General features: G+C 42.8%; 1 protein-coding gene across 1 annotated transcript in view; it reads left to right on the top strand.

Moving 5' to 3' along the window:
* The window catches only part of LOC109405768 (uncharacterized), a 75,580-nt gene extending 57,293 nt beyond the window's left edge, over nucleotides 1–18,287 (top strand). Inside the window, exon 2 of the mRNA XM_029876819.2 lies at nucleotides 17,022–18,287. Coding sequence (XP_029732679.1) covers nucleotides 17,022–18,079 — 1,058 coding nt within the window. The 3' untranslated portion in view covers nucleotides 18,080–18,287. The remainder of the gene's footprint in view (nucleotides 1–17,021) is intronic.
* The last annotated feature ends 3,072 nt before the right edge of the window (nucleotides 18,288–21,359 follow it).

Here is a 21,359-nt window from a genome sequence, read left to right as displayed (position 1 = left end):
TGATCAAGTTCTTAAACTTGCGTCCAAGAGAAGCGTACCGCTCAAAGTTTTCGACCGTACCGCGTTTACGAAACTCTTTAAACGCCGCGGATTTCTCGCGATAGATTTCTGTACACTCACTGTCCCACCATGGATTGGGAGGTTTCCTACGAACCGACGGACCTGGTACTGGCCGACGTTGTGCCTGAAGCGCGCTACCGATGATCAGTTCTGAGAGAAACTGATACTCTTCCCGCGGTGGAAGGACTTCTACAGATTGCACACCGTCGATGATTGCTTCCGCGTACTTCCCCCAGGCAATGTGTTTCGTGAGGTCATAGGTGATGTCAATAGATGGAGGCTGCTGTGGGCCATTGGAAATAGAAACAACGATCGGCAGATGATCACTACCATGGGGATCCTGGATAACCCTCCATGTGCACTCCAGCGATAGTGAGCTCGAACAGATTGAGAGGTCTAATCGGCTGTCTCTAGGACTGCCATCTTTAGCTGGAGGTGCCACTCGCGTAACTTCCCCAGTGTTCAAAATTGTCATGTTGAAGTCGTCGCAGAGGTCATATATCAAAGATGAACGGCTATCATCGTACAGTTCCCCCCAGCCTGTACCATGGGAGTTAAAATCTCCCATCAGCAGCCGTGACTCAGGCATAACCGAGCAGATGTGAGCGAGATCTCTGCGAGATATCGCAGTTCTCGGTGGAAGATAAATGGAGGCGAAACTTAGGCTTCTCCCCCGGATAGTCACTGCACATGCGACGGCTTCAATGCCTGTCATCGGGTGTAAATCGACTCTATAAAATGAGTGCTGCTTTTTGATCCCTAAAAGCACCCCTCCATACGAGTCGGATCGATCAAGGCGGATGATATTGAAATCGGTAAAAGGTAGGGTCACATCAGGTGTCAGCCGTGTTTCGGAGAGCGCAAAAACATCGCATTGTAAATTGTTAATTAAAAATTTGAAAGCGTCTAATTTTGGTACGATACTACGACAGTTCCAGTGTAGCACAGAAATCATATCTTCGACCTCGGTGATTAAATTAGCCATCGAAAGGTACGAATGTCGCAAGGAGGGGCATTTTAGAAGCCAACTGCTTCAAAAGAGGGGACACACAAGGAAGAAGTCCTTTAATAATGTTCTTCACTGAGTCGGGAGCATTGAAGAAGTTCAGAATGATGTCTACGATGCCAGACAGCGTAAACATCGGAGCACCAAGGGGTTGTTCCTGGTTCTCTGAATGCTGTCTCTCTGGCTGAGAAGTCGAAAAAATTGGAACATCTGGGATTTTTGATGTTCCTGGGAGCGAAGGAAAGTCCCGTTCATCTTGGATTTTGAATCCAGGAGGTGAACGTTTGGTGCCTTTCTTAACACTCCTAGAATTTGTCACGGTGGGTTGGGGGTCACTGCTAGGCAGATTCCGAGGTTTTTTGGTTGGTCTCTGGAGCCTCATCCGTTTCCTCGTTTCACCCTTGAAAACAAAGGGAACCCCGTCTCCAACCTCAGAGTCAGAGCCCTGATCATCGAGAGACAAAGGCGAGTAGATGTTGCGTGATTCAACGACCGGAGCAGCTTTCTTCAGCATCTCGGCGTAGCTTCGCCTTGAACGCTGCTGCAACGACCGTTTTTGATGTTGTTTTTGCTGTATGTACTTCGGGCAGACATTGAGATCATGTGGACGGTCACTGCCACAATAAACACACTTGGGCGGCGTTTTACACGCACCGTCCACATGTCTCTCCCCGCATGTTGCACAGCGAGGTTTGTTGCCGCAGTACTGGGCAGTGTGGCCCAGCTGCTTGCAATTGGTGCAGTTCATAACCTTTGGTACATACAGCCGCACAGGTAGCCGAAGTTTGCCAATCACCAGCAGGTCTGGTAATGCTGATCCGGAGAAGGCCACACAAAACTCATCCGATGGTGTGTAAACCTTTTTCTCGCCCTCCTGGCAGACCGAATGCAGTTGCCGGCAGTCCAGTATCTGGACAGGAGGAAGAGAAGGGTTCTTGAAGCGACCACAGCCTTGCATGATCGTTTCGCAGGTCAAAGATCCTTCGGCGACCTTCCCCGAGATCTCGACCTGATGGCTTGGAATGTAAACGAAATATTCAAGTGTGAAGAGCTCATAGGCCACAATCTCATTAGCCTGCTTTCGGTCACCAACCGAAACCCGAAGCTTTCCTGTACCAACCATGTCAATGGCGATAACAGAAGAAAACCGCTTTGTCAAGTCCTTGCTAATCTGAACGGTGTTCAAACGTTTGCCTTTGGGTCGGAAGAAAACAACATATGGCCCGCCAAAGTCGGGAGGGTAGGCCTTGAGGCGGGGGGACGTCGAAACAGATTTACTGTTGGTGTCCATTGCAGAAGCGTCAGGGTGAAGGGAGACAAAGGGATTAGCATTTACATCGCCATGTTGGCTCGAGCAATCCGATGCCAAATGTAGCTTCGTTAATGCGGTACGACGTACCCCCGCCATCTTCATCATCGCCCATTGTGGTAGCTAACTACCACCACGGGGCACTCAAAAATTAACACTATCACGGGGACGAGGAATAATCGAAAAACAAGGGACAAAAATAACGCTACAGGAAAAGTGAGAAAAAAAATGCTTATATACCAAATTAAATCTAATCAAAGAGTCAGTGGAGAGGGGGAACAACGAAGGGTAACTTTATGTACTTATCTTTGTGCACTCTGTATAGCCACAGGCTCGACGACGACAGCGATCGGATCGCCCGCACTGGGAAGAGGCGAGCTGCTGCTGAGCGCCCGTCACGCTCTCTGCTCTTCTCTCGGTGGGCTGCTGCTGTCGACGACGATGAGCTTGGGTACTCACTGGAAGAACCCGATCACGGCCGCGCGAGCGGCGTGGTATGCGGGGGGTGCTGCACTGCTGTGCTCGATAATCGGTCAATCCGCCACGTGATACAATAAAAACGTGAAATTTTCTCAAACTAACTGAACTTTTGCGGCAAAAATAGTGGCCTAGCCAACCGCACTCGTCCCACTAGGGATAACCACTTAAACACTTGATCACTCGGAAAATTAGCGCTTTGGAAATTAGCTACCGAACTGGGAATATCTGGAGACAAACCGGACGAACGAAAAGTTGCGACTGTCTCACACGAACGCTCGCCAAAGAGTCGTCATGAGTCAGATGAAGAATCTTTATCTGACCATCGCTACATATATTTTGAACATTTAAATGTTACTTCGCAAACATTGCGTTTCTGGAATCCCCGGTCAACCAACTGGGATCTTTTTACTGATTTGGTTGCGGCTACATTTCATGGATACTCACCATCCATTGACACTCCAACTGATTAAAATGATGCCGTTGATACTACAACTTCATCATGGAAGCATTTGAAGAAGCGTTCCCTCTACGATCTGTGAAGATCACAAGAGGAACCCCTTGGTGGAACTCTGATATGGCGAAGATCAGGAAACAATGTAAAAAGAGTTGGAACAGACGACGCTCGGCTGGATCGGAGGCTTTCAGGTCGGCTCGCAAGACCTACCAGAAAGCTCTTTTGTCCTGAACAATCCGGCTGGAAAAACCTATGTACAAATGTGATTAAGCTATATTATAGAGACTTTCAGCCCTTGGCTGGTTCGTCTCTTTGTACAAATGTTTTCAGTGAAGTCAGTCGGTTAAACAAAATCCTTGCGAAATCGAAAGATTTCCGAGTGAACGAACTTCGTTTGCCAAATGGCGATCTGACTTCCTCTGATGAAGATGTTCTGGAATGCTTATTCAGCATACACTTCTTTGGATGAGTGGATATTACATCTTCGGATGCACCTGATTTCTTTCCTTGTAGTTATGATTCCCTGACTTCGACTCGGAGTATTGCAACTATAGAATCGATTGAGTGGGCACTTAATAGCTTTGCTCCTTTCAAATCTTCTGGGGCAGATGGGATTTATTCTATTTTGCTTCAGAAGAAATTCGATTATTTCCAACATGTTTTGTAAAAAAATTGCTGGTTTGCAGTTTAGATGCAGGGTATACAACCATATCTCAACGGAATATTACTGTAAAGTTCATTCCTGAACTGGGTCGTGCGTCATATCAAGCAGAGTTTCAGATCTATCAATTTGACCTCTTTTCTTCTGCTTAGCACGCATTGTGGGTCATCACATTCGTGATGTTCATCTGGCCAACGTGCCTCTTCATGTGAACCAACATGGCTACCAATCTGGTAAGTCCACTGTGACTCTTTTACACAAGGTTGTTTACGATATCGAGAAAGCATTCGCTCAAAAGCAACCTTGTTTGGGTGTTTTCTTAGATATCGAGGGTGCCTTTGACAATGTGCCTTTCGATGCCATATTGGAAGCCGCACGGAGTCATGGTATATCTCCCATGATTTCCAATTGGATTCATCAAATGCTCAAAAACCGATACGACATTGCGTCTAGCAGGGATTAGGAAATTGAGTGTTTGTGGATGCCCCCAAAGGGGAGTCTTGTCACCGCTTTTGTGGAATCTCGTTGCAGATACGCTATTGGGGCAACTCAATAATAAAGCATTGTCCAGTTAGAATCCGGACGCAGATAATCACTTATATCTCAGAGGTGGAATAACAAACAGAAAAGGTGAAGCCCTCAAAACAAAGATAATTTACTGTAGTTTCATGGAAAAATATCATTAAAATTATTTAATTTAATTTTTAATACATTTTCTCAATTTTTCATTGATTACTTCCTTAAAAATCTGCACAATGGTAGTAAATTTTAACATCAACCCCTTCGGCAGATTTGTTTAACAATCAGGTCATCTCTGTAGTGTCCTGAGACCCTCTACCAATCTGATCAGGATTCCAAAGAAACTTTGCCAAATATTTCTCTTCTTGCGAAATTAAGGGCTATTCAGTGAATTCCAAAGAAGCGAAATTAGAGTGTTCTTTCGTTAATAAACACTATCCAACAGTGATGACAGGCTGTCGTGATAGCTCACCAAATTAGCTCAAACCTCTACAGACCCCTTGTGTGCATTTTTGAAAAACAGCACGCGATTCCTGAGGTTATCATCTTTGTACACATTTGGTGTCAAAATCGTGATGTGAGAAAACGATGTCCAGAGCTCGAACTTCCTGGCAAATCTTGGAATTCCAAGCAGATTTATCCATGAACATAAACTTCAATCTTCCTTGGGCACTTCCTCATGGCATGGTTAACAACATCTGTGCACATCACACATAATGGTTATGGAGACATTACCATTTTTCGCGACTGTCGTACCTGACCACGCTTAATTTTCAGCGTGTTTGTGCAAGATTTTTTTCCTTCACTTATCTTCCATCTGAAATAACTTTTCACTCGTAGCAAGAAAATCGATGAAATTTTCACCATCAATGGAGGACTTGTTTATGATCAGACTGCTGTAAAAAAAATATGATTATGATCATTGAGAGCGTCACAATAAATTATCCTTTGCGTCCGGATTCTAACTGGACAATGCTTTAGTAGTTTTCCTACCGACGACTTCCTAACATTGTTAGTTGGTATGTGTATCACCAACCTTTTCGACCTGATGCAAAGCGCCCTTCAGGTAGTTGAAGGTTGGTGTCACCAATATGGCCTTTCGGTTAATCCGAGTAAAACATCTTTTGTTCTTTGTACGGAAAGGCGAAACCGTAATGGCGAACGTCCAATGCGTTTCTAAGATCCGGAAATCGATGTGACTGATCAGGTAAAGTACATTAGAGTTATTCTTGATTTCAAGCCTTCCTGGACACCTCACATTGAGTTCAGAATCAAAGAAGCTTGTATGGCCTTCGGGTAATGCCGGCGAACCTTTGGTACAATTTGGTGTCTAAAATCCAAGTATAACAAATGGATTTACACAACTGTTGTTCGTCCAACATTGGCCTATGGATGTCTTATGTGATGGCAAAAGGGCGAAGTGAGAACGGTCCAATCAAAATTAGGCCATCTTTAAAGGATGTGCTTAATGGCGATGTCTGGAGCGTTCTTTTCATCTCCCACGGCAGCGCTAGAAGTTTGACGTTGCTCCACTACACATTCATCTCAAACATGAAGCACTTTCTTGCACTTACCGTCTACGGGTACACGGTATACGAGAGGAAACTCCTGTGAACCGCACATCAACACTCACCTCGTTGTTTCCACTTTTGGTGAATTGGGACAAAATTGTCCTTGCTCCAAGTGATCTTACAATTGCTTGTAATTTTCCATATAGGACATTTTCCACGAAATTCCCTTCCCGGTGAAACATCTTATGACCCCGGGAGCACTCGCTCCGACCCAGAGGGGGACGGGCCTAAGCCCCAAGCAGCTGGTCTGAGCCTCGGCCGCTTCCGGGGTGGGCACACAAGGCCGTCTTTTAACTCCCGGGTCCCAGGGCGTTTAGCAAGGGGGAGTTTTCGGAAGGTGGAGATTCCTATACTAAATATTTACCTTTCAAGTGTATAATATAAACGAATCATAAGCTAACGGCACACGGTTAATCTAGTGGTGGGTGGCTCGGGTGCCGCTCGCTGAACGGGTTGATTGTAGGCCAGATGATCGCTGTTGCTGCTTGCGGCGTTCGGGGATCAATGGAAGTGTCACAGGTCCGGTGGCCGCCCGTGATCCCTGCCTCTTCTCTTGGCCATAAAGGGGGGGGGTTGTTGAATGGTGATTATGGTGCGGTACGTCGTGGCTAACCTTCACGATGAAGCGATGATCGGAGGTTGCCTCGATTTCATCGACATGACGGGTCGACCGGATCGTGTCAAGCGATGACTAGTTGGAGAACGCCCTTCTTCCAGGGGGGGGGGGGGGGTTGCGTTTGAATTCGGCCGACGGTTTGGCGGTGCTCCAAGAATTTGTAGAGGCCTTACTGCCGAAGAGTTTGCTTGGCCGGTGGCACTCCAGGCATGCGCGATTTACTACGTATGAAACGTCGGCTTCTAACTCTCTCAATGGGCAGTGCCCATGTACGATGGCTGGGAACCCGTAATCCGAAACTTGGGGATCTTCACTTTGGGGTTCACAGGATCCGACACTTCTTGACACAAATCAGGACATGCCCATGCCTTCTTCCACAAACCACACACGACACCGCGAATCACCTCTCATTCCTTCCTTCCATTCCTTCTTTCTCCTGCGATTTCTTTGCGATCCACATTTTCCGCCCATCTATAGCAGCCCACTTCATAGCAGTCACCGCTATCGCCACCCAAATTGATATGTGCGTTCGACGATTGGCTACCAAGAGTGTTCGCTTGATTCAAGTGAGACGTTATTCTAGCTTCACAATATGATGCCCTAATCTTCCACACCAATAATCAATTGCTATATTGTTACCGTTCGGTAACACCGGGTAGAGTGGACATCTGGATACAGTAATGTTCCGATTTTATCACGCCCTCCACGTTTTAGTCCTTCATTTTTCATTTATTTGCTGTTACATTTGAGAGCAAGTGTTTCCCCTCTTCCACAAGATGAATGTCGAAGGCGCGTTTTGAAACGTTAAAAATATTGAAAACGCGCATAGATTTTGTAGAATATTTTAAAGCATTTTTGAAAAGGGGCGTGATAAAATCGGAACAATACTGTATCTGGAAAGAAGTATTTCAGACGGCATTGTATGTTACACTGATGGCTCCCTTCTCGAAGGTCGAGCACGTGCTGGTGTTTATTCTCGTGAGTTAAGGCTGTATTAGTCTTATTCACTTGGTAGACACTGTAGCGTTTTTAAGGCCGAAATTTTTGCTCTTATGTGCGGAGTGTAATCAGCACTTCAGCAGCACATAATGTGCAAAGTAATATACTTCTGTTCAGATAGCCCGGCTGCTATTAAAGCACTTCCATCGCTGGAAATGAATTGGCTGATGAGTTAGCTGACTGTTAGCTCAATATCAATATATGCTTGCGAATTTGGGAAACTTCCATATTAGTAGGAATCGCCATCTTCAAGAAACGCCATGAAACATCTGTAGCACTACACTTGAGTTTCACCGAAGAAGCAGCAGCCAATCGTAAACAAACATCGGTTTGAACAAGGCCACGGATAACCACCACAACGCATCAACGGATGGACTCTACCACCGCCGCCGGATCCAAGAGCCAGTGATTAATCATCATCAACAAAGCACATTGGCCATTGGCGCTGATTTCTGCCAATCGGGCAGACTGCTGCAGCAGACGTAACATTTGAATAATCACACATTGTGTGGGCAAGGAAACGCCTCCATCCGTTTCTCCAGTACAAGTTGCAAACGCCGGAAAACATGCGGCGGCAATTTAGAGACCACTACTGTACTGTCTGCTGCTACTGCTGCTGCTGTTGGCCCAGATTTCTACGGGTTTGTAACACAACATGAAGGCGTTGACTTTGGCACTTTCGGCGCGAGTAAACCACTCCTCGAACCGTAAAGCATCGATGAATGCCCCTGAATTTGGTTTTATGGCCTGTTTCCAGCAGCAATAAAATGTCGAAAAGGTGTTGCTTGATTGACACCTTGAATCTGGTGAGCAGAATTGGCGATTGATGCGAACCAATCGCTGGAAATCCATTCTTAGTCGTTCCATTCATTAATTTCTAAAAAACATACTGTTGTACATTGTTTGAGCTTCGAAGCAGTTAGTTCATAACAACTGTCTGGCACAACTTAAACTCAGTCCTGCTAATCTACACCTTCTAATCATTATTTTTAAGCATTTAGCTTACCGTAATTGAGAAGTTGTTAGATCCTCCCTCACACCGTCACCCCCCTCGTAGCACCACAATCAACCTGCATCCACTAATAAACCTTTATCTACTAGGCACCTGACAAGCCGCAGCCAAACCCTCTAATGTGCAATAATTTCCGTTAATTGCCAGTTTTGACGACAGCAGCATGAACCCCACAGAAGCACGTGAACGAGGTTGTTTGGCTGAGCTGCCAAACAAGCCGCGTAAAGTCATCTACCGCATCGCAGTGTAGTAGCGTACCGATTTTCTTCCTCGCTGCCGCCGTCACCGCCATGACTACTAATCAAGATTTTTATTAACCGTGTATCCGAGTCCGAGACCCGAGAGGTATACGTGTTCCACGAACTTGGCGTTGATGGCTCGAAACAAGAAGTTGATATGACCTTGATTGTTGATCAACTTACTTTTGTTTAATTCAACGGCTCGTCAATTTTGCAACAGTTGCTATCGCCGGCCCGCGCGCCTGCCGGTCGGTGGTGGTTTTGACCGTGAGCGCGAACCATCCATGTGAACGCCGAATGTTTGTATGTACAACAACACAATGCACCACCAATTGTATATGGGTGGTTATAAGGTTTTTTGATTTGATCCGTTATGACGAGTTTGCAATAACTTCAGCTGTGGACCTGTAAAAAGCAATGAATGCGGAACCTCTCGGGCCCGTTCCGGGTTGATTAATGCGAAGGCGAAAAGCGAATTGGGTCGATCCAGAAGCTGATTGGTTGATGCGGTAAATTGAAGGTCAAACGATTTATTTTGTGATTTTGCTAGATTGACGGAAACTGTTTCTTTTTGGTGTAACGTCATGGTCTGCTTTTAAGCTTAGCAAGGGCTGTATCGGCCTCACCTGTTTAGAAAATGGAATTCATCAGTCCTCTAGAGAAGCTTGGTTTCATATCTATCCCCAACACGACGAGTTAGATTGTCGCCGATTCCCTATGGACCATATATTGCCCAGCCGAGTACGCCTCGCACAGCGTCCGGTCGTCCTACTCGAATTTCAAGCGGTTCAGTATAACCATACGGAAACGCTGGTAGGTCTCGCAAATGATTTAACCGTTCAGTTAAATCTTCCACCGATAGGCTCTGTATGGGTAGACTCAGCTCACACACGGTGTGAACTCCTTAGGGTCTGGACTGTTTATTCTGTCCTCGCAATGATATCATTAAATCTACTGGCATCGAAGTCTTCTCTATGCGCGTAACATTCGAGGTTCAAATTTGCTTCAACGGTACTGTCTCATCTGCAAGCTCGACTTGGAAGATCATCCATCCATGAAGGCGAATAGGCGGCCTTTGTTGTGAAATATTACGGGGATCACCAGAACCCTTCGAAGCCGGAATTTTTCCAAGCGTTTTTATAGAGTTCTTTCTGCGTATTTCTGTGGTTTGGTGCTCAATAGCCTAGAAAAGGTAGAATATGATGCAGAATATTTTTCTGGATATCCTAAGTTATCCAAACTGTTCTTGAGTTCAGATCTTCAAGTCGGTGTAACACGTGTAACGGTAACTTCTTTCATTATACAAAAATACGATTTGAAATCTATCATATCCAGTAAACCTTCTAAGAGTTCAATAGACAGTATCAGATCAGTCGGGATATCTTAGATCATTGAAATTGTTATTGAGTTTCGATCCTAAAGTCTACGGGTGTAGCGGTAACTTCTTTCGTTATAAAAAGCTTCGATTTGTAATCCATCATGTCCAGCAAATCTTCTGGAAGTTTAAAAAATGGTATCAAAATAGTTGGGATATTCTAGGTCATCCAAACTGTTCTTGAGTTCAGATCCTGAAGTCTACGATTGTAACGGTAACTTCTTTCATTATACAAAGCTATGATTTATTATGTCCAGTAAGTTTTCTGAAAATTCATCCTATGTCACCCAAACTGTTCTTGAGCTTAGATCCTCAAGTCTACGCATGTTACGGTAACTTATTTCATTACACAAAGCTACGATTTGTAATCTATTATGTCCGGTAAGTTTTCTGGAAGTTCAAAATACAGTATCAGAACAGTTGGGATTTCGTAGGTCATCCAAACTGTCCTTGAGTTCAGATCCTGAAGTCTACGGGTGTAACCATAATCTTCTTTCATTATACAAAGCTACGATTTGTAATCTATCATGTCCAGTAAGTCTTCTGGAAGACTTCTATTATACTTACTGGAGCTATCAGAGACTTTGACCTTGCATCGGGATATTCTTATATTCGGAATCGTACATACTGCCCAGCACTACCACCCAGCACTACCACCAATCGCCAAGTCCCACTGGTCCGGAGAGCGCAATTGGCGTGGGTCTAAGTTTAAATTTGAATGCAAGATGCAAAACAATTTTAATGCCGGAGACAACTCTGTCCAGCTACGACAATCCGTAGCTGAACTACTCCGTACTAGGTACGACAACCATCACCGGCGGTACACCGATGGCTCGCTGTCTTCACAGGGTGTCGGAATGGGAGTCGCTGGGGAAAACTTAGCGATCAGCAGGAGCCTTCCTAACCAATGCTCGGTTTTTTTCTGCCGAGGCCGCGGCCATTCTCGTCATCATAACAGATTCAGCGAGCTGCATCTCAGCCTTACAATTCGAAAGACCTCGGCATCCATGGATTCAGCGAATAATTAAATGCGCCCCACCTGGCGTGACATTTCTCTGGGTCCCAGGGCACTGCGGTGTTCCTGGAAACGAAACTGCAGACCACCTAGCAGGAACAGGTGCATCCGACAGTCGCTACACACGTACAGTACCATCGATCGACGCCTAACACTGGATTCGCTTAATATTACACGATGCTTGGCAGAGGGAATGGACTCAACCTAGCGGAGCGTATTTGAAGAAAATAAAGAGAAGCGTGGATCCGTGAACTGACCTCAAATCCATGAAGGATCAGATCATCATATCTAGACTGCGAACGGGGCACACCAGGATGTCCCATGACTTCGGAGGTGGTCCTTTCCACCGGACCTGTGAAATTTGTGGAGTTCACAACTCTGCTGAGCACATCGTCTGTGTCTGCCCAGCATACGAGGGCCCACGGCAGCTGTACGGGATTCCGGGAAGTATTTGCGATGCCCTCGGTGACGATGCGTCGGCACTCGCGGCTCTTCTGTGCTTCGTGAAAGACGTTGGACTCTATTTTAAGATTTAGATTTGCTCGTTTTTAAGTAGTTATATGCTCTCTCCTCGTATTGCAACGTTCCTCTTTTTGTCGCATTATCTATTTGTAAGATTTTCGGATTTCGTTCGCTCTGTGATTTAAGATTTCTCCGATCAAGTGTTGTATAAACGTCCTTAGATTGTATCCTTATGTAACTTTTGAACTGTTTTTGTTATACTCTGTAAATGATACTCTGTGAAATAGTTTTAGGAAGAACTTGTGTAGTTTTTCAGGCGAACTCTTCTGGATCGTCCTGTTGATCGAGACTCAGGATGAACCTGCCTACGGTAGAAAATCCCTAAATAAAAAAGAAAAAAAAACCAGCAATATAGACAACATGCAACAAGAAGTCTACCCGAGCAGAGGAAAATATCAAATTCATAACAACAGAATCGCATAGCCTGTTTTTATATCATATTTTGTTATTATTAATTTATCATACTTTTACTTTTTATAACATATGTTTTTGGGCAATCTGAATTTTTTTGTTTAAGGTAATTAAGGTTCATTCACTAAATAACATTTCAATAATATACTTTGTCGTAGACCAAGTTTCGTTATTATTCTTTTATTGAAAATGTACCCGAGCAGAAGGGCATAACAACAGCATAAGAAACTGTGTTATTTTGACAAAATAACTGAATAATAAAATCGATTATTTTTAAGTTATTACCATAACATATTGTGTTATGAACTTGTCTGTCATAAGCGGCAAAATAACAAATTCCATAACAAAAAAATGTTCCTGGAAAACCATTTCAATAACTTGTTTTGTTAGAGTCAATAACAACTTAATAACAGTGAATGCGGAAAATATTTCGATAACAAATTTTGATATTAATATGTTATTGATAATAATCGGAGAGCAGAATTTGCTATGATATCAAACTCGTTACTAAATAAGTTATTAAACTTATTATATAAAATTATTCGCTTTGTCTCACAAAAATAACATGAGGTTCATCACTCTGACTTGAGAAATCATTTCAAATGATCAAAAAATACAGTATTCAGCTTTTAATTCATTCTAAGAGATTTGAAGTCGCAAGATAATCGAATTTTCGGAGCACGGTTTTGAAATCAGCACGTGTACTTGAAAAAGTTTGATCGTCGATAGTAATTTGTGATTTTTGTTTTTTTTTTCAGCATAGACACCAATTTTTTTAGAATGCTCAACAGTTCTGCAGAAAATTTTTGGGATATTGGAAAGATTGTTTTAATTCCTCCGATTTTTCCCTGGATTCAAAAATTATGTCGAATACTCCTCCTAGATTCTACAAGGATTCCTCCAAAAAAATTGCTATAATTTCTTCTCAACTTCCTCCGATGATTCCTACAGGACTTTCACCAGAAATTTTGGCAATATTTTTTTTCTAAAATTCTTCCAGAAATTTGTCGACAGTTTTAGTCATAAACTTTTCCATAAATGACTCCAAAAATCTCCTAGAAATTTCACCGAGAGTTCTTTGACGAAATCTTTCATGGATTTTCAAAGACTCCTCCAGAATCCTGCATAGAATCCTATCAAGGGTTTCTCCAGAATTTCCTGTGATCATTAGTTCATCTTAAGATCTCACTGAAAATTTCTTTGATGATTTCACCAGAAGATTTTCCGAAGGATTCTCCAGAATTTTTTCAAAAGATTTTGCCAAGAATTCTAATAATTGCTCAGAAGAATTACATTCGAAATTTCTGAGAAAATTGTGCCAGTAGTTCTCTTGAAGACTTCTCCAGGGATTTATCGAAAGGTTCCTCCAGAACTTCCAAGTGCTTATCCGAAAATTATTTAAGGAATTCTTAAGAGGAGTCGTTTAGAAATTTGCTTCTTAAATGAATACAAAAATGGAACAACACAAAGGGACAGGTCATAATTGTCGAATTGTTGCTGTGATTTCAAAACTTGTTACTGTTGTGCTATTGCTGATAAGTTGATCAATAGTACAACACTAACTAAACATGTACTTCAACAAATCATGTTATTTAAATGTAATTTAGTTAATGTATATCAAAAGCTTGATTATAACAAAATGAGATTGTCCAACAAAATTTGTTATGGAAAAGCTATGCCTTAATAATTTAATAATAACAAAACAAGATATAAAAACAGGTTATGTGATTTCGTAGTTATAAACTTGCTATTCTCCTCTGCTCGGGTACTATATAAAATGTATGTGAACTATACCACAATAATAACAAGTTTTCTAATTCAGTGCAAGATTTATTGTTATTAATTTGTTATTGAATCTAACAAAACGTGTTATTCATAACAAAAAAAATGTTCCTGGGAGATCAATTTTCCCAGGAACATTTTTTTGTTATGATTTTTGTTAGTTTGCCGTCGAAAACGGTTTATTACATAATAAGATATGTTAATAACATAAAAATTACTACTTCGAACGACTAACATTTTGAATTTCTCTAGACTGAGAAAGCCAGTTCGAAGAATAAATCAATTTCCAGTCGAAATTCACTAATAAAAACTATGATTCCATTTTACAGTTATTATGTCATAATAACATATTGTATTATTCTGTTGATATTCTCTTCTGCTCGGGTTCGTCATAGTTTCACCTTACCTGGAAGTTCTTGGTTGTAAGGAAGTTTAGTAAACCTAAACCAAATATCTTAAAGCTATTTTGGAATGGCTCTGAGTTTTACAGAAGTTCACGAATCTGGGTGGGTTAGACTAGGTAACGTATCTTTTGTAGCAAAAATATTTCGAAGGTACAAAGCAATGCCAACTATTCTGTGAAGAATATTAGTAAATATGGTTCATTATGTATCATTATTTAGTGTAGCAGACAGGCATTGCAAGTGTAGATATAAAGTTGTGTACTTCATTAAAGATTGAATGACCTATATTATCACAGGGTAATTTTCCAATTGCTGCACGGTTAAAAACTCGCCTATTGGTGCACACTCCATGTTATTCTTATGAGGTGTGCAATAATTGATGAATTTTTAGCCGTGCAACAATTGGAAAATTACCCTATTTCATGAAGTGGCCCTTGAGAGTTGTTATTGGATCCTATTTGGTTGTGTAATGTTACTATCTAAATTGAAATCTCCTCATGATTGTTTTTATCAATTTAGTTCCATAACAGTAAAGATGGCCCATAATATCCCAAAACTATATAAAAACGCTTATTGTTCCTCTAATCACTTTGGTGAATACAGTGGATGTAACACTACTTACTGGTGTACTTACTTACTTACGTACTGGCAAAAGCTATTATCACAAGTGTAGAACTGAAGCTATGGTCTCCGAAGTAGTTTGGTTGATCTGGAATATTTCAAAACTATCTAGGAATGACTCATGTAATGCCAGGGGGATTACAGATTACAGTTGGATGTTTACTGTGAGAATAACTATTGTTACTCTCAAGAGTCAAACTTCAGGTAGATGGACGAACCGTAATGTACCAAAGCTTAGTAATAATATTAACCCTAAAAGGGATACCTGGGGTCCATTTGGACCCCAGGCGTCTTTCAGAGCTCGTCTTTGATGGAACACACTCAGCGAGGTGACGAAACTGAGGCCATGAAGGTATCCCTTTTAGGGTTAAGTAGACTTCAGGTTGGTCCAGTAACCGTGATTGATTATGCATCGTTACTCAGTTTGTCAGATATGGCTACTATTACTAGTGTAGACCTGAAGTTCTGAACCCCAAGATAGTTTAATTAACCTGGAATATACTTTTAGTATCTCTAAATCACATTTCATATTTCAAGAGCTTCACAGAACCCAGCAGATTATGCATTGCCATTATTCATGGCAAAAACACATAAAGTTATTCTTGTAGATTTGAAGGACTTTAATATAGGAAAGTTTGGACAAAGGTTTATAATAATATGAAGTAGACTTCAGATTGGTCCAGTAACTGCGGTTGATTATGCAACGATACACAGAATAACAAATATGGCTTCTGCTACGAGTGTAAACCTGAAGTTTTGAACTCCAAGGTAATTTGGCTGACCTAGAATATCCCAATAGTGTCTATAAATGACATTGTAGATTTCAAGAACGGATTTCAGTAGATTATGTAATGCTATTGTTTATGGCGAATACACATAAATTTATTATTGTCGATTTGAAGGACTTTACTACAGGACAGTTTGAATCACCTAGAACATCCTAGAATATAAAACACATTCTGATACTCTTAATCTTAACAAAGTTTAAATGAATGCATTGGAACGTAACCCATATCACAATTCAGCTTTTGGAATAACTGGCATGTCAATTATTTCGTTTCTCTAAACTTTATGATGTTCAGAATGTTCTAGGTTGTCAGTTCTCAGATACAAATATTCTCTTTTTTCCTTATTAGAGGACTCAATTTGCAACAACTTTGCCGAAGGCATTATTTTGTTTTATTGAATGTGTGAATGTATACAGCAGTTCCTATGTTGGGGTCATATATGACTCCTCCAGCTTCAAAGGGTTAAACAGTACCTATCTAGTAACTGGGCCATAAGTGTTGCAGTTTGCCTAAACGGTTCTCGAAGCGGCCAGAGTTCATCTTCCGACATGATGGAGTAGCGGATTATGACGTTCTCAGTAATCTCCGATGTTCCAGCATTGATTCTTGATCGGACCCTTCAATCGTGGTTGAATGGGCCACACACTCCGCAAAGCCTGCAATATTTCGTAAACGGAATGCTGTGGGAAGCTGAAATTTTGACTGATCACTAATCAAAGATGATTTGACAAAACTTCAAAATTTCATCTACATAGAGCGTTCCGTTCCCCATATATATGATTGAGAAGCATGGGAACCTGACTCCGGATAATCGAGTCCGACCTGTAATAGCTTAATTTCTGCATTATTCCTACAAAATGTAGATTGAAAACTTTCATTTGAAACATTGGTAGTTTTCATAGGATTATTGGCTTTTTTTATAAAATTCTTTCCTTTAGACTGGCCAATACCGGTGCCCGCACCCTAGTACACCTTTTGCTTATCATTTGGAAGCGGTAAACATCTCTGTATATCCTCAAATTATTCAAATGATTTATATACGCATGACATGTATGGTTTCAGAAAGATAATGTTTTTATAATCCTCACTCTAGATCACTTGAATCAAAAATACAAGCTATGAAAATACACATTAAGCTAATTTATTGTCTTTATTTTCTCTTATTTTTCCCCACTAGTGTACGCCAGCAGTGCCGACCTCGAGGTGGTGGACGACGGCGACGGTAGCTCGCTGTACAACGGTGACGAGAATCACAAAATCTGGAGCGGTTCAACCGACCAGCTCGACGGCATCGGCGTCGGCGACAGTGGCCATTATGACATTTACTCCGGCACCGGATCGACCCTGGGCCGGCCGGCTCGGGCCCGGCAGATCAGCGCCCCGGTGCCGGTGCCACCGCCACCGAAGGAAGAGCTGAAAAAGCTGAAGAAAGAAGCGAAGAAGCAATCCAAACATCAGCTACAGGTAGGAAGTCAAAGTCTATCCGGTACGCTTATAAGACCCCGTCCAATGCACATGAATCCACTAGGTCGACCCGGGCCACCACCCCCTGGTGGCCCCGGAGGTCATCCTGGCATGATGATGTACACGATGGGACCACCGCCCCCTCCCCCTCTGGGTGGCCGCCAGTTCCACACCATCGGCCATCGGAGCCACAACGGAACTGGCATGCCGCCGATGATGCACCATCCTCACCAGATCCCGATGCACCCGGGAATGCCCCCAATGCCTATGATGGTACCCCCGCAGTACGCCACCCTGCAACACCCACGCAGCAGTAAAAAGAAGAAAGACAAGAACAAAATGAACGGCGGTATTCCGATAGGCGTTCCGGTGGTTCCGCCGATGTTCGCCTACCCGCCGCCGCCCGGTCCCGGCTCGATGATGGAACCCCGACCGCTCTCGATGAGCAACCGAAAGCTAGCCCAATCGGCAGCCGCCGGTCTGGACGAATCGGGCAACTCCGGTGCCGAGTCCCCCGGTGGCACCGGGATCTACCGCCGCAAGGGCCACCTCAACGAACGTGCCTTCAGCTACTCGATCCGGCAGGAGCACCGCAGCCGAAGTCACGGCTCGCTCGCTAGTCTACAGTTCAACCCGCCCGACATGAAGAAGGAACGGGAGATCGCCCAGATGGTCGCCGGGCTGGAGCTGACCGATGAATCGACGCTGCAGCGGAGGCGATCCGAAGTGATGGCCGGATCGTCCGGAACGTTCGGGAAGCCTCGGAGATGAAGTTCGGAGCGGTGTGGATCGGTCGACGTTGTTGCCGGTGGTGTACAGTTTTAAATCGATGTTGGGTGCCAGGAGTGAGTGAACGATGACGGGACGTCTGCGTATTGTTTCTGGGGACCTTTGCGGGTAAGTGGAGGAAGTTGAAGGTCTACGCGGAATTTTGTGAATTAGATTGAGTGAGGTGGTTAGGGGAGGGTTTTTTGGTGGAGTGGTGTTTGGTGGGTTTTGGTTTGGCTGAAGAAGTGGAATTATTGTTTAAATGAAAATGATAAGGGATCAACGCAAAATCCAATCACGCATTCAAAATATTTAAATACAAATTTAAATGTCGTTGGCGGCGGCCATTTTGATCAGTTCTTGTAGGAATGCCTACCACACCAGAAGTCCTGCTGAAGTTTGGATTTTGGAGGTTGAAACGCTTCCATTTCCGATATCCCATACACTGGGCGCCCCTTCGCCCTTTGCCAAAATTGGGGAAAACCCCAGCCTTGTCGTGTTTTCTGTGCACGGGCCTACCCACAAAAATATGAATACGACTTTTTCTATGATTTTTTTTTTCATTATTATAAATTTCTTGAACTTTGGCAACATTATGTTATGCAGTGAGAAATTAAAACAGGAATCTTCTGAAAACATTTTTTTATGATCATGCATTAATTAAGTTTCAAATAACCTTGTTAGCGTGAACAGATTTACTTCAAACACTTCCCAAGAACCACACTTGTCACCGAACAGTCACGGCGGCGCAGGTTTTTGTTGCGCAGAAGTTACTGTGACTTACTTCCAACAAATAAATACTTACTTGTTGAAAGTAAGTCACAGTGACTTCTGCGCAACGAAAACCTGCGCCCCGTGACTCTTCGGTGACAAGTATGTTACTTGGGTTGTGGTGTTTTAGGTGAGACCAAAGGAGGTTTGCTGGAAGATGTAGAGATAAAGTGTAAATTTCTCTGAAAAGTTCATGTAATCCTCTGAAACAGTCCTGAAAACTCTAGGTTTCTCATGATTCCTGGGGATTTTGGAAAGGTTCGTGAAATTCCGAGGGTGTCAGGAGGTTTCAGGGACATTACAGATGCTTCAAGGTGTAAGGAGATGATGAAGGACTGAGTAATTCAGAATGCCAATAAATATGCAGGCGGGTAAAAACGAGTCGTTCAAGGGTTTTTCAAAGAGATTTCAGAGAGTCTCAAAAGATTTTTAGTGGGTTTCAGACTCCTTTCAGGAGCGTTCTTCTTCTTCTTCTTCTTCTTGGCGTAACGTCCTCACTGGGACAAAGCCTGCTTCTCAGCTTAGTGTTCTATGAGCACTTCCACAGTTATTAACTGAGAGCTTCCTCTGCCAATGACCATTTTTGCATGTGTATATCGTGTGGCAGGCACGAAGATACTCTATGCCCAAGGAAGTCAAGGAAATTTCCTTTACGAAAAGATCCTGGACCGACCGGGAATCGAACCCGTCACCCTCAGCATGGTCATGCTGAATACCCGTGCGTTTACCGCCTCGGCTATATGGGCCCCAGGAGCGTTGAGGGATGCTTCGGAGGGTTTCATTATCATTGTGGGTGGTTTAAAAAAGGTTTTTCGAAGGCATCTCAGGGGATGTCCGAGAATGATCAGAGGGTTTCTGGAGCAGGTGCGTAACATGTGGTCCAAGGAGGGTCAGGGGTTTTCCGGAGGTATTTCAGGGAGTTTCGGAGGATTTTCAGCGGGTTTCAGTGACGTAACAGGCGGTTTCAGGGGCTTTTGGGCGGTTTCAGCGGATTCACGGTTGTCACTGAGAAGCTAGAGGAGATTCATGGGTTTCTAGAAGCACTTCACGGTATCGCAGATGATTTTTAGCGGATTTCAGGAGCGTAACAGGAAGCTTTGGTGGGTTACAGGGGCCTTGCAGAGGGTTTAAGGCGGCATCAGGGACGTTCTTGGACCTCTTGGTATGTTCATGTATTCCCTCATGGGCCTTAGCCCATGAAACCTCCGGTACCACCTTAGGATCCCGTTGAAAATCCTCTGAAACCCCCTGAAATGCCTCCGAAAACCCCGGCTTGGAGCTCCAAAAGACTTACTATTTCACCAAGGAATCCTTATGCAATCTCCTGTAACGCTTCTAAAACTTACCAAATACTCTGGAGCACCCCTAACCCAAAGTAGCGCTCTCGGAATGCTTCAGAAAACTTTAAGACAGCACTAGCGAAGCCTCACATACAAAAAAAAACTGCCTCTTACTGAAACCTCCTTAGATTTCACTGAAAATCCCATGTAAACCCCTTTAGAACCCCCTGTAGAGCCCCTGAAGTTCTTCTCTCCCTCTTGATCCTCTAACACTCATTGTTTTATTTGGATCTAAATATAATTTTTCGTCTTCTAAAATCGATCCAAAGACGTTTCAGAAGGTAATTCTGTTCAATTGGAAGTTTTGTGAATTTAGTTTTGTTTTTTTTCACTTTTATATTTTTCCAGTAAGCCTATTTGAAATAATTTTAGAGTGTATTCAACTCATCTGAGTTTTTTTTACTATGTATTCAACTCACCTGAGCTTTATAACTAATAATATCTATTGTTTTTTACGATTCAATACGAAAAAAAGTGACATCAAAAAGCAAAAAGTGACCAAGACATGAATTTACCGGATATTTTTTTTCTTTGCTGGTATCTTTCGACTCGGCTAAGACCTATGTAGATCCATCTCGACTTATCAGTTATTAAAAAAAATATCGCTTCAAAAGACACCAAAAACCATTAAGAAATAAACGGGACAGTTCTAAATATTGGTCAAAAATATGAAAGTTTTGATTGCTCAGGAAAGAAAAAAAATTAAAAAAAAATGCTCGAACCATACCTCGTCTAAAGGTGGAGCTGGGTATCCGAGAATTAAGCGGCTCCCTACCTACCGTTGCCATAGTTACTGACATTGCTACATTTTCTCATGAGCAATTACTGCTACTACTACTGCAATATACTGCTGCTAAATAGTGCTCCCTTCTCTATGCAGAATATAAAAAAGTTGATTTTTTTTTTTATAAAAACGCTTCATAATAAGAGATTTTAGAGCATAGCACAAAACATATATATAATTGATATCATCATAAATAATTTAAGAAGAATTCCTTGCCTCTCTTTCTACTGGATTACCAGCTTGAACTTCTGGTAGAATATAAAATATTCGTGAATAAAACAAATGGGATTGAATAATAACTAAAGAAATTCATCACAGATGACGCGGAAGAATTGAAAGACCGCTTCTTGATAAAGTCTATGTATATATAAATGCAGCGGCATACGTG

The sequence above is a fragment of the Aedes albopictus genome, chromosome 3, assembly GCF_035046485.1.
Source record: "Aedes albopictus strain Foshan chromosome 3, AalbF5, whole genome shotgun sequence".
Lineage (NCBI taxonomy): Eukaryota > Metazoa > Arthropoda > Insecta > Diptera > Culicidae > Aedes > Aedes albopictus.
This window is presented reverse-complemented; position numbering and strand designations above follow the sequence as displayed.